The sequence below is a fragment of the Ovis aries genome, chromosome 13 (genome assembly GCF_016772045.2).
Source record: "Ovis aries strain OAR_USU_Benz2616 breed Rambouillet chromosome 13, ARS-UI_Ramb_v3.0, whole genome shotgun sequence".
Classification (NCBI taxonomy): Eukaryota; Metazoa; Chordata; class Mammalia; order Artiodactyla; family Bovidae; genus Ovis; species Ovis aries.
In genome coordinates this window covers 54,910,520-54,924,857 of record NC_056066.1, presented here as the reverse complement: position 1 = coordinate 54,924,857, position 14,338 = coordinate 54,910,520, and the positions used below count along the sequence as shown (strand labels likewise).

General features: G+C 53.9%; 1 protein-coding gene across 2 annotated transcripts in view; it reads left to right on the top strand.

Moving 5' to 3' along the window:
• The window catches only part of CDH4 (cadherin 4), a 482,605-nt gene that overhangs the window by 422,611 nt on the left and 45,656 nt on the right, over positions 1-14,338 (top strand). For both annotated transcript variants that reach the window (XM_042229909.2, XM_027976984.3), the window contains exon 6: positions 2,788-2,932. In XM_042229909.2, coding sequence (XP_042085843.1) covers positions 2,788-2,932 — 145 coding nt within the window. The remainder of the gene's footprint in view (positions 1-2,787; positions 2,933-14,338) is intronic.

The window sequence follows — 14,338 nt, the reverse complement described above, 5'->3', positions numbered from 1 at the left end:
GTGCTCCCCCAATGGGTGCTGTTTAATCCTGTCCTGAGTCCCACCGTCATCATGGCTGTTGAGGGGGTGGGGCAGCATCTCCCACCTGAGAGGGAGTTGACAGACCGTGGACACGGGTCACTGGAGGTGACTGTGTGAAGCCTGTGATCACGAGACAGACGAGCATCACTGTCTGCTCTGCAAGGCGATTCCCCAGAGGGCGCCTTCATGGCTTCCTTAGGAAGCCTTGCTGTTGGGGCCACGAGTGATCAACTTGGGCAGGATCTTCCTGAGCCTCCATTTCCCTGCCTGTGAACAGAGATCCAACAGACCCGTCTCATGGTTCTTGTGAACAATGAGGTGAGGCAGTGCCTGTGGAGGTCTCGGGGCACTCCCAGCCAGAGCCAGCGCAGGGCTGATGGAAGACAGCAGGACCCTGCACACAGCAGGCATGCACAGCGCATCGCAGGAAATTCACTCTGCACAAGACACCCAGATTTGCAAGTCTCAGGACATTCCTTATCTCCAAGTCACAAAGCATTTCTTGTCTCCAACGCCAAGACAGACCCCCATCCCCAAGCCTGCAGCTGTGTCCAGCCTGAGAGATGGAAGGGAGGGGTGGGTGGGCTCTTAGAGATTTCCAACAGAATCTATCAAATGTTTTAAGCTTTTGGAGGGAGATGAGGAGACCCTGCCAACCACTTTCCATCGAGAGCTCCACTCGGCCTGCTCCTGCTGCTAAAGATAGAGGCCCAACCGGGGTGTCACTTTAGTTAGAAGATAATAACTTTAATTTTAGCTCAGAATTACTTTTTTCAAAGCCTCCTCAACCTTTGGCTCGGCTCCTTATTGCCTGGTCGCATCTGACAAGATGAAGGATGGCCCAGCTGCCCGTGGGAGGATCCCCTGGAGGAGGGCACAGCAACCCACTCCAGTATTCTTGGGCTTCCCTGGTGGCTCAGACAGTAAAGAATCTGCCTGCAACATGGGAGACCTGGGTTCAATCCCTGGGTTGGGAAGATCCCCTGGAGGAGGGCATGGCAACCCACTCCAGTATTCTTGCTTGGAGAATCCCCATGAACAAAGGAGCCTGGTGGGCTACAGTCTATGGGGTCACAGAGAATCAGACACGACTGAAGTGACTTAGCAAGCACATACTGGCCGCCCACAGGAGGACTTCCACAGCAGGGAGGTGCAAACTGGGCTCAAGGAGCAGGGGCCCGATGGCGGGGGTTGTTGGGGGAGCGGTGGGCTAGGAGAAGCAACCGCACAGCACCCCATCCTGAGATGTTTAAACGTGATGTTTCAAACTGATCTGTCTTGAAGGGGCAGCTGCATGGCTCTGCAGGCTGCAGGTCCCAGGAACCTGAGCTCACTTGTCTCCTTGTGATGACACGGATCGTCTCCTCCATGAAGCCCGCCTTGAGCTCCCCCCAAACACATGGTTTCAAGGGGAAAATTCTACACAGGGCTGTCTGCCGAGGCTGCGGATAGGTCAAGGCCCCTCCTGCAGTCATGGATGGCACCCTCCCCTCCCCCAAGGCTGGCAGAGCGGCTGGGGGCACAGGGCACCAAGGGGATTGCCTGATAACTGGGCGGGGCCCCCAGCTCAGAGACCTCTCCTGCTGGAGGCTCCTCTGGGCAGCCTTGACTTGGCACTGTCTTGGCATAAGTCCAGTGTGTTTGGTTTCAAGGGTGACATGGTTTCCACAGAGAGGTGAAGGCACGGCTGTGTGACAGTCACAGTGTTGGTCTGGAGAAACAGGTCGGCCCCTTCCACCTCCAAGTGTGGTTCTACCGTCTAGTCTCAGGGCGCCCACGGCCCCACTCCAGCCCTCTCTGCTGCCTGTGGCTCAGTCACTCTGCATCCCCCATGCTTGCTGTCCTCTGGGTCCCTCGTCCAGGGCTCAGCTCCAGCATCACCTCCTCGGAGAGGCCTGCCTGGCCTCCTCCCCACCCCATGCAGTCACGTGCCTTCTCAGGGGCCATCTCCTGCATGAGAAGCCCCAGGGCAGCCCCGGATCTCATGGAGCCATGGACTAGGGCACAGCCAGTGCCTGCCACAGGCGGGCCCTCAATAGATATTGATTGAGTGAATGAATTAATGAGTGAATGAATGAATAAAAGATAAAAATCCAAAATCGAAGAGGGGAGTCTGAGCAGCCCCTGTGGGCCCTTCAGCCCCAGTTGGGGTACCTACCCTTTGTACCTTGAGTTGTTCCCAGATGGAGCTCCCTGGAGCCCCTTCCCCATCAGAGTGGGGCCTTCCACCCCAGGGTCCCTGGACCCATTTCCTCTCTGCTGCCCCAGGAAAGATAAGCCAGGGTGTGAATGGCCAACAGGGTAGACTCGAAGTGGATGCCCCAGTTCAAGGACCTGCTGTGTTTCCTCTCTGGGTCTCCCCCAGGCCTGGCCTCCGGTCAGCAAGGGGCCTAAGCCCCCACCCCGTTAGCACACATGGCCTTTCTACAGCTGCTCTAGGTAGACATGAGTCCTCAGCATCAGTGGTGCAGGGATGGATATCAGCGTGGACCCTTGGGTCAGCCTCCAGCTCCCATCGCACTGTTTCGCCCTCCCAGGACACCTCCCATTTCCACAGATGAGAGGACCCAGACTCGTGACATGTCCCAAGCCCACCCCACACTCCCCAGGCTGCGCCTTGAGGGGTCCCTGAACTGCTCTGTAGCCCCACCCCAGGGCTGTAGGTCGCAGGAGATCTGCTCTTGGTGGTCCACAAGGCTTTGGGTCAGGCGCATCCCCGCTGGGGGCAGCTGCTGGCCCTGATAGCATGTGTTGCTCTCTCTCTAGCTCCGAGCACATGCCGTGGACATGAACGGCAACAAGGTGGAGAACCCCATCGACCTGTACATCTACGTCATTGACATGAATGACAACCGCCCCGAGTTCCTCAACCAGGTGTACAACGGGTCCGTGGACGAAGGCTCCAAGCCAGGTGAGCCCTGAGCCCCAAGGGAGGGACATTCCCGAGGAGGGACACGCAGCCCCCGCCGCCATGATGACACCTGGGACTCATCGCCTATGGTTTATTTTAGCACCCACTGCATGCCCTAGGGAGGGGCATCCCTGCCCCACATACCTCACAGTCCAGGCCAGGCACAGACAGAGGAGCCAAAACAAGGGAGCAGAGCCCCTGCAGTGACGATTTGGCTCAGGAGCCCTCTGGGCACTGAGTCATGGGAATGGCTGTAGATTAGGGAAGGCTCCTCTGCAGAGGTGACCTGTGGACCAGGAGCTGACTTGTGATCAGAAGCAGCACTCAGAAGGGCAGGGAAGGAGTCTGGTGGCAGGGAGAGCATGTGCAAAGGTCCTGGGGCCGGTCAGGGAGGAGGCTGGCCATCTGAGGCCTCCTGGGCACATTTGGGCATAGCGGGAAGCACCTGAGAGGGCGGACTCCCTCAGCCTGAAGAAGTGAGCTGTGTGGCTGAAGCCCTTGGTCCCCCTCAGAGCTGACCCAAGAGCTGACCCGTCTTCCCAAGGACTCCTGTCCAGCATAAATGATAACGACCACTTTACAATGTCTGGTCTCTGGATCCCATAAAGACCAAGAAGTGGGCGTCTCCCTCCCCCTTCAGCTCAGACAGGACTCAAGGCCTGAGGAGGTGGAGCAAGCAGTCCCAACCCCTCAGTGTGGACATGGGCACTAATCCCCAGCAGATGCTGGCACGACAGCTCAGAGATCCCCCAGCATCACCTGGGAATGTGTTATAAATGCATAGCTGGTGGCCGCCCACTGATTCACTCTGTAGGTGGGGCCCCGAGGAGGCAGCCAAGCTCCAAGTAACTCTGCACTTGCTAAGGTTTGAGAAACCCAGCCCCACACTGTCTCCTGATTTGGGGGAGGGTGGGGGGGGCAGTTGTCCTCAGGACAACTACTCAGTTTGGGGCAGGCAGGGGCAGGGGGCAGGGTGGAGCTGAGCCAAGCACCACTGCTGAAGCCCCTACTAAGGACTGCTGGAAGCTGCCACTAAAATTCAGACTGTGGTAACATTTGAAATTGAGAGAAACTAAGGGTCATTTTGATTCATGAGTGATGCCCTGTGCAATACTGGGAACATACGCACGGTAAAGGTGTTGCCTGTCATCTGAACATCACAGAGGCTGGCCCTCCCCATCCCTGGTGGGTGCCCATCCTGGGAAGACTTCCCGGGCCTCTGAGGAGGGGTCAGCAGGTGGAGGGGCAGGAAAGCAAGCATTTGTCATCTCTTCTCCCTGGAGGCAACTGTCACAGCTCCGTCTCCAGGGGTTGCTGCTTCCACAAGGTGAAATGCATTTATAACTGATTGTCCTCAGAATCAGAAGGCTCGGGCCAGCCCAGTGTCAGCAAAGGGAAAGCAATGTGACATTGTTTCTGCAGAAACCTCCGCAGCTGGGCCCTTCAGGCCCCTGCAGGCCCCCGAGGGGCAGGTGGGTGGCCAGATTAGCTACAAACAACCAAAGAAAGCAAATAAGGACTGCTGACAGCCAGCTCTTTAAGGAGCAGGGTGGAGAGTGGCTGTCGGGCTTGGTGGGTTGGGGCGGGGGGACTTTCTTGTTAACAGAAGCGGCAGGTCCTCTCTCCCCAAGACCCAGGACACTCTGTGAAGGTGCCTGAAATCAAGCCTCCCACATCTTATTTTCGAACAAATCAATGAGACAGTTTTCCCAAACGCATGACTGCCTTTACCCATTAGGATAACAAAAACAACAAACTGCTTTATCTTCCCCTAAAATCCTGATAAACCTTTAAGCCAGGACATTGGAGCATCCTCAGATCGTTGGACGTGGCCTGGGTGGGCTGAAGGCTGGCCCTTTATTCCCTGGGCACTCAACACCTTTCCAAGAGTGTTTGCACTAAATGTTGGGTGACTTTCGGAGCCCCTGGGTGCCCCCAGATCCATTTCTGGTCCCGGAAAACCGTCAGAGGGGACCAGAGATGCAACCCCTTTGTGCAAAGCCAGGATGGAGCTGCACGGCACCTCGTTGGGCCTGGCTTGACGCCCTGGTCCAGGACGAGGAGGCCATGTCCAGACAGAGCAGGGCCCACCTCCTCGACGCAAGAGGCTCCTCGGGATATGGAAACAGTCTCTATAAGTCCTTTTCTCACCCCAGTAAATTACAGTAATAGAAGGTTTTACACAGTGCCTTTGTGGGATAAGGAAAAACTACCGCCAGAAATTAGTCATTATTCTCTAGAATGATAGGCTAATGAAGGGTTTCAGACGCATGTTCTAATGGAAAACAAGTGAAAAGATATATTCAGTATTGATTCAGTCGGGTAGGAGTCAGCTAAGGTCTGGGAAGTTGCGGCAGGGACGTCAGCCAGCTGCTGGGGGCCAGATCCCAGGTCATCCCACATCCTCCCTGACCCCCAGGCCCCTCCATGTCATGAAGCCCTCTCTGGCTTTGCTGAGTCGCAGGGGCCTCACACACAATTCTGGTTTATATGGCTGTTCAGTTCAGTTCAGTCACTCAGTCATGTCCGACTCTTTGCAACCCCATGGACTGCAGCATGCCAGGCTTCCCTATCCATCACCAACTCCCGGAGCTTACTCAAACTCGTGTCCATAGAGTCAGTGATGCCATCCAACCATCTTACCCTCTGTTGTCCCCTTTTCCTCCCGCCCTCAATCTTTCCCAGCATCAGGGTCTTTTCCAATGAGTCAGTTCTTCGCATCAGGTGGCCAAAGTATTGGAGTTTCAGCTTCAGCATCAGTCCTTCCAATGAATATTCAGGACTGCTTTCCTTTAGGGTGGACTGATTCGATCTCCTTACAGTCCAAGGGACTCTCAAGAGTCTTCTCCAACACCACAGTTCAAAAGCATCAATTCTTCGGTGCTCAGTTTTCTTCACAGTCCAACTCTCCCAGCCAGCTGAGCAGCTGAAGTTCTCATTGTAATTCCATATAAATGGCCACGTGGGGGCAGTGGTTGCCATGTTGAGCCCCCACCCAGATGGGGCCACAGCAGCAGTCCCTCCCCATGCCTGGGACCTTCGGGCCCCTCCTGATCATGGTCCCAAATCCTGGAGGGAACTAGCCAGGGGCCACCAAGACCTGGGAGACTGCATGCGAAACTGCAGATGAGAAGGGGAGGCACGTCCGCTGGCCACCCTCTGAATGTCCCGCCACCGGAGCTTTGCTTGGGTGGGCGCCCCGCCACTTCCAGGCACACATCCAACCTCTGCCTTTCCAAACTCTGCCCTTTCTGCAGAGCCCGCCTTGATGCCCCCCTGTTCTGTGTCCCCCAAATCTGCTGGGCCCACCCCTGGAGGGGACCACCTCATGCCTCTTGGCAGAAGCTGCACCTGCAGGAGGGGCCGCATAGCGCACGCAGGCGGGCAGGCTCACCAGCTCTGCACTCCCACTGTCAGTCAGGACATGTGGGCGCTGGGTGTGCATCCCTGTCCAGCAAAACCGGTCTTAAGGAAAGCAGTCTTTTCCATCAAATCCTCTTTCCCTAGCTTTGAAATTGACCCCGTGCTCGTGAGTTCAGATTAATAATAATTATAAAAAATTATGTCTGTAATATAGATGTTTTCCATAAAGAAATGGAGTTTCATTTATTTCAAGTGCACCAGAAAGTGGAACCAAAATTAGAGTTTCCCAGAAAAAAGGTTCAACTGAGATGTGACGAGAAGAAACCCAAGAGGATTGTGACCTGGTGCTTACTGAGGCCTGGGGTAACAGAGGCATCTCTGGCCCTGGGTGGGCAGGAAGCAGGAAGGCCAGGCTTTGGGTAACCTTGAACCTCCTAGGCAAGCACCGCTCCAGGCAGTTCTTCAATGTGCTTCCTGATAGGGTCTCATTGGAAGAAATGTCTTTTTAAGATATCTTTTCACTTTGACATGATTGTAGGCGCACATGCAGTTGTCAGAAGTAATACAGAGACATCCCACAGACCCTTCCCCTGACTTCCCCTGGTGGTGACATCTCAAAGATGCAGGGTCACACCAGGGTGTAACATTGGTGCAAGCCCTGGCCCTCACTCAGACTTCAGCACGCGTGTGTATGTGAGTGTGTGTGTGTCCACGCAGTTTATCACACGTGCAGATTCGCATGACCCCCATGGTCAAGACAGCAACATTTAAGAAGGCTAACACCCAGCTCCCCGCTCACCAATCCATCTGCCCACCATCCCTACCCTTGCAACCATTGACCTGCTCTCCATATCTGTGATTTTGTCATTTTAAGACTTTCCTATAATTGTGACCAAAGCAGTATGTTACCTTTGAGTGTGCTCTCAGTTACTCAGTTGTGTCTGACTTTTGTGACCCCATGGACTGTAGACTACCAGGCCCCTCTGTCCGAGGGATTCTCCAGGCAAGAATACTGGAGTGGGTTGCCATACCCTCCTCCAAGGGATCTTCCTGTCCTGGGGATCAAACTCATGTCTCTTGCATCTCCTGCATTGGCAGGCGATTCTTTCCCACTAGCACAACCAGTCCATCCTAAAGGAAATCAGTCCTGAATATTCATTGGAAGGACTGATGCTGAAGCTGAAACTCCAATACTTTGGCCACCTGATGTGAAGAGCTGACTCATTTGAAAAGACCCTGATGCTGGGAAAGATTGAGGGCAGGAGGAGAAGGGGACAACAGAGGATGAGATGGTTGGATGGCATCACCAACTCAGTGTACATGGGTTTGGGTGAACTCTGGGAGTTGGTGATGGACAGGGAGGCCTGGCGTGCTGTGGTTCATGGGGTCGCAAAGAGTCAGACACGACTGAGTGACTGAACTAAACTGAGCACCACCTGGGAAGCCCATGTTACCTTTGGGGGCTGGGTTTTTCCACTCAGTATAATTCTCTGGCAAATTGTGTGTCCTAAGCTCATTTCTTTTCATTGCTGAGAAGTCCACAGGGTGTATGCCCTGCCCTCATTCACCCTTTGAAGGGCATTCTTGTTGTCCCAGTTTGGGGCAGTAATGAAGCTGCCAAGAGCTTTCACTCACATGAGGACTTTCATGTGAATTGTCATTTCTCTGGGACAAATGCATGAGGACTCAATCACTGGGTGGTTCGGGCACCAGGTGTTTAGCTCTGCCAGGAAGTGCCACACACTTTTCTGGGGTGACCATACGATCTCCTGTCCCACCATCTGAGTGGTCCAGCCTCTCCGTGTCCTCACCAGCATTTGGTGGTGTCATCATGTCGTGTTAGCTGTTCTGATAGGTGTGCAGTGGTACCTCACTGTGGTTTTTATTTCTCTTTCCCTGATGCTAACTATGGTGGAGATCCCTTCCTGTGCTTGCCATCTGCATCTTCTCCTTGCTGAGACATCTCTTCATGTCTTGTGCCCATCTTCTAATTGGATGCGTTTTTAATCACTGAGTTTTGAGGATTCTTTATTTGAGATGCAAGCCCTTTGCCAGATGTGTGGTCTGCAGATAATTCCTCCTACTTTGGGACTCATGCTTTTCATGCTCTTCAGGGGGTCTTTTGGGAGCAAGAGTTTTTCATTTTGATGAAATTCAATTTTTCACTCTCCTCTGATGGACTGGAGTTGGGTATTGAGAACTCTTCCCAAACCCTGGGTCCTGAATATGTTCTAGGCTGCATTCTAAAGGTTTTAAGTTTCACATTTTATTTTTTGTTCTTGGCCCATTCCAAGTTAATTTCTTTTTTCTTAATGTTTAAATTTGTTCATCTATTAACCAAGAAAGGCGCTTCCCCCACCCCCTCCATTATATTCACATTTCAGGGATGCTATAGACTGTTGAAATTCACTTTTGGACATTGACTTTTTTATCTGAGTTAATTTCTGTGTGATTTTTATAGAAGGCGTGAGACTTAGTCTGGTTCATTTTTTGCTTACGGATGCCCAGATGTTCCTGCGCTGTCTGTTGGAAAGCCTTCTCTATTTCACTGAGCTGCTTGCGTACCTTTCTCAAAAGTCAGGTGGCTTGTTTACGGGTTTGCTCTGTGTTTTCTGCTCCCATCCGCTGATCTGCCAGCCCCTTGCTCCCTGGATGCCGGGAGCTCCACAGGAAACCTTGAGTGGAGCGGAGGTAAAGGCTGTTTCGGGCTCCAGCTACCCTTATCCTCGCGGGGCGGGACAGTGCACTTGGCAGCTGCCATCGCGTGGCACTCAGCCACTCATCTTAGACTCCCGGTGGCCCGCTGCGGCCAGCATGCGGCATGGCGAGGCCTCGGCCGGCCACTCACTCCGTCTCATCGTTGAATGGGGGTGATAGTACCACCGACCTTGGGGAATCAGCTGAAGGTGTCCACCTGAGGCAGCTGACACCTGTGCTATTGTTAATGGTGTGATTACTATTAATGGGTATTAACTTATTACTATTGTTAAATGTTCTTACTCAAAATATCAGTTCATTTTCACAACCCTGGTAGCAAGTTACATTGTCAGATGGAATCTCAGATTGAACCATAAAACTCACTTAAAACCAGCTGTCTTCTACATTACGTTCCTGCATCCCTCAGGTCACCTGATGGCCGAGCTAGACCTCAGACGTTCTGAATTATCACAGACTCCCCATTGGCCACGGCTGAACGATGGCCGTTTTGCAGCCTGGGCTGGGCCAGCCGGAGCCAAGCTGAGGCCTGGTCCCAGAGCTGATGGGAGGATTGGGCCCAGGTGCTCCTCCAGGCCCTGCCCCCTTCAGGAGGATGTGCAGGAGAGGGACGGGGAGGCGGCCCTCCTTGGTGAGGCCACAGCTGGGCCTTGGCCAGTGGGCCGCAGCAGAGGGCGTTCAGGAGAAGAAGCTGGAGGAACCCCTGTAAGCGCCGGCTTCCAGCCAAGCAGGCTTCCCCATCCGGCCCCCTACTCACCCCTCCGACCCCAGTCCTGTTCCCAGAGTTGCATGGGGTTGGTTGGGGGGGTGGCACTGCAGAGCAGAGGCTGAGACCCTAGGAGGCCCTCGGCCAGGCCAACTGTTTTCTTCACCGGAAGCAAGCGCTCTCCTGCACCTCCGGGTGCCCCTCCGGGTTCAGGCGCAACTTTAAAAGGTCAAGTTCGGCTCCTTGGAACTTGGCCTCTTTAAGAAGCACAGATAAAAAAAACTCTGGGCCCCATGACCTGCAGCTTCTGAGCCCAACCGCTTCCCAGGCTCCCGAACCTGGCCGGGGAGGCCCCGCGTCTCTGCTGGAGGCCTCGGGCTCCCCTGCAGTGGGCGCATTTGCCACTGATGCTCTGACTAGCGGCCACCATGGAAAGAGCACTGCCTGGGCCGCTGGGGGCTGGGCACCGTGTTAGGGCCTCCAGACAGGAAACCTGCTGAACCGTGTACAGCCCCATGACAGGCACTGAAACGGCTCCAAACCAGGACAGGCGGTTCGTGCTCAAGAGATCCAAACCCTTCTTGCGGGGGTGGGGGTGAGGGTGTAGGGGGCGAGCGGGGGAGCGATGATTAGCTCCTGCACAAATCTCTGCTTGGCGGGGTCACGGGGTGGGGCGGGGTCGCAACTCTTAGGCGCCTGTAGGTCAGGCCACACGTGCTCAGAACTCATGGTCATCAAGTAGTTAATGTGCGCCACGGGGTGGTGGTCTCAGGCTTTGTTAAACCACCCAAGAGACTAGCATCAGATGCTGTTATCAGGGTATTTCAGAGTGGAGCTTGTGCAGAGGACATGCGGGCGGGGCTAGTGCGGGGGCGGGGCCAGCGCGGGGAAGTAGGGGCAGAGGTCCCGGAGTGTCCTGCTACGGTTCAGGTGGGGACAAGAGTTAAACCAGGTGATCTGGCTCGTGAGCTGCAGTTCTAATCATGGAGCTAAACTGCCTCCCCTCCCCAGCCTGGGTCAGGAATAACTGGACGCAAGTCTCAGAAAACCCAGCTAAAACTAGTGGCGTTTTAGATGAGTGCATGAAGCCGGCAGGCTCCCCATCTCTGTGCCCTTTGCCTCCCTCTGATTTCTCACTACGATGTCACAATATGGCTGCTGTACCTCCAAGCGTCACACCCACTATCAGGAGAGAAGGACAGTATGTAGCGTGGGAACCATCCCTCTGGAAAAGCACACACAAAAGCTGTGTGTGAGGTGCCCCTTCTCCAGGGTGGGAAAGCGTGAGCGCCACCTACAGGAAGCCCATTGTCCAGTTGAGGAACCAAAAGACAGGTGTGCTAGGTAGGGGCCTACAGAGGGTATCTGATGCATGCGTGGGCAAAGGCCATTAGGATGGGAGGAGTCTTTCCTGCCCCAGGGCCTCTGCCTGGGTTGCGCGCGCAGCCTGGCCATTCTCCCCCTGACCGCTGGCACACTGGCTCCTCCTCGCTTCTCCAGAGCTGTCTTCCCCACTGCTCTCACCAGGAGACCCTCCCTGCACACTCTGGTCCTATCACTACTGCATTTTCTTAGTTTGTCATCACTGCTTTTCCCCTTTGCGGGGCAGAGAACCTGTCTGTTCCATCACCTCCTCCACCACCATGTGCCTGAGCAAGGGTGGGATTCAGTGACAGCTCAGCCTGATTCACCGGCCAGCTCGGGGGTGGGGACCGCACCTCCGTGCCCAGGCCCCCACCCTCCCTGGAGGGTGCACATCAGTTCTGTGAAGGCCTCCTGGAGGGTCCACACCTGTACAGAGGGAGGCGGCCAGGCCTGTGGTGTACCCCAGCGGCCAGCGGTGTCTGATGCTATGTGGCTCAACACCTGGTCAGGTTTATCCTGCTGACCCTCCAGTCTCACACTTCCTGCCACCCTGCCCAGCCCCCACTTTTCAGGAAATAAGCTCACAGGGCTCAGGACAGACCTCACAGCTCCATCCTCATAGCCTGGACCCCCCTCTCCCCTCTGCGCCAGCTGGGGGTCCATGTCCTTACAATAGCATTTCCCTGTGGAAATCAGAGTCGCCATGTGCTCCTGCCTGAAGGCAGCCAGACGGGTCTCATGGCGTCTCTCGAGCCTCCCAAGAAAAGATGCCTCCTTATCAATTATTTTTACTAAAAAAAAAAAGCTCTAGTTGGAATCTCTGCTTTTCCTAACCCCTTGTAACTGGATGAGGACCTATATTATAAATTTTGAAATTAATGTCACTTTAAAATATTAAATAGCAGAGAAATCTACATGCCGCAAATGAAGTCAAAGAAACCTTCATCTATATAACGCAGAGTTTTTGCTTAAATAGATTATTCTATTAGTTGGCCCTGTTTATTTATTTTATTTCTGTGCCGGTGGAGGTCCCCCTGAGACTAATGCCACGGACTATTGCACAGATGGCACCGGATACTTGAAAGTCATCCGAATATTAAGAATTTAAATCTTTAGCCTCAGTGATTTGAGCAGAAAGCCAATTATGGGGCTGAATTAGTTTTCAAATTAAACTGCGATTTAAGGCTTGTGAAATTAATCCTTTAAGGCGCATGGCAGCGTTTGTACATGAACTCCTCACTAGAGCCCAACCTCTGTCTTCTCCCCCTTTTCCTGCTGGCCTGATTAATAAAGAGATGTCCAGCATCTCAGGCAGCAGACGGCATGCCCTCTTAGATGAAAATGCAGAGTGATGTTCAGTTTCATTTGTTAAGATGAAGTCAGGCCTTTCTGCTCGGGAGGCAGGGAGACCCAAGGAGAAAGCCACAGAAAGTGATTCCCTCCTGGATCTCACAGCCCAGCTGGTGGGGAGAGGCTTAACTCCCAGGTTACAACAGAGGCTGCTGCAGTGAGCAGGCCCAGCAGAGCGCACAGCTGGGTACCACGGTCAAACCGCTCCCTCCCATGGGTGGCCCAGGCTGCCTCAGCAGGTGTACCATGACGTTGGGGCTATTGGGTGCTTATGGCTGCCCATGGACCAGACCTGCCCCACTGGAGAAGGGTCAGGCTTAGCCGGGGACTTGATGGCCAGGTCACGCCTTCCCAGACACTGGGGGCCAGCCCTGCTCACAACCCAAGGTGCGATGTAGCCGCTGAACACTTGCTGGAGGGTTTAGGAAGGGGCGCCCTCGAGTGTAAGGAGAGTGAGTCACGGGACACGGGCCAGGGGCAGAGGTAGGGTGCTGCCCAGGTCAAGGCCTGGCCCCCAAGTCAGGAACCATCTCTGAGTGCCCACAGGGGGTGGCACTGGGGGCTAGGACGAGTGCCCAGACCACAAGCAGAGGCTGTCTCCCCCAGGCAGCTCTCCAGGTTTCAGAAAGGAGCTCCTTCCACCTCTGACCCTCCCTTCTTCTAGGAAGGAAGCGAAAATAACCCTGAGCCCTAGATCAGTTCCAGGGCCCCAAACACTTATATTTCATCTGGGTTTGTTGCCATGGCAACCCTGCCCCTGGCCTTTGGGCTCAGAGCACTTGGGCACGCCTGGGTCACCTGACCACAGAGCAGTGGCCGTGGATCTGCCAGGTTTTCAGAATCTGTTTTGAAGGAAACCAAATTGTGATTAAGGCTGGAAAAAAGTCCCATCAGTTTTCCTTTTCAAAAATAACATTTTACCTTCTGATCATCAAGTAATAATCTTTGGAGGAAACTTGGGAGATATAGAGAAAATCACAAAGAAAAAAACGCCTTCTCCCATCTTGCCTGCCACGCAGATTGCCGTGAGCATGTCTGTCAAAGATCCCTCTGGTCTCCTCTCTGCATGAACACATTGTTATATTAAAGAACACAGTTTAGAAACTAGATTATTCTCAATTTTGCTGTATATCATGAACACTTCAAGTGTCGAAATATTCTGGCTTTAAATGATTTCCATTGTGGGAATGTACCAGTTTATTCAGCCAGTTGTCAGACTTTCAGCATCAATTATTTTTTTTTAATTTATTTATTTTTGGCTCTGCTGGGTCTTCACCACTTTGCATGGGCCTTCTCTAGTTGCAGCAAGCAGGGGCTACTCACCATCGTGGTGTGCGGGTTTCTCATTGCGGTGGATTCTCTTGTTGCAGAGCACGGGCTCTAGGGCATGCGGGCTCAGTAGTTGCAGCTGGTGGGCTCTAGAACAGCAGCCTTCAGCAACGGGCTTAGTTGCTTGGCAGCATGTGGAATCTTCCCAGCCAGGGATAGAATCCTTGTCCCCTGCATTGGCAGGCAGACTCTTTACCATTGAGCCACCAGGGAAGTTCGCAATTACTTATTAATTGTGCTCCTTGTTTGCACTGTTAGGTGTGAGCTTCACAGGTCAGGGACATTTTTCTCCTTTTATTTGAGACTATTGTTGATGCACACGCACTTGTGCAACAGAACACACACAGAGCCCACATCCACCTTCCCTGACAGTAATGTGGAAATAAAGACTGGCCGATGGGAACCAGCAGAGGCTGTGTGTTCAGAGCACCGGGTGGTAGGGCAGGGTGGGGGGCGGGGAGGTGGGGGGGGGGTGGGGTGTCCCAGCCACCATCACAGGCAGACTAGAAGAAGTGGAGAGGGCCTTGGGCATGCCCCAGTGGGGGCTGGGGGACTGGCAGTAGGGGCCTAGTGTGGGG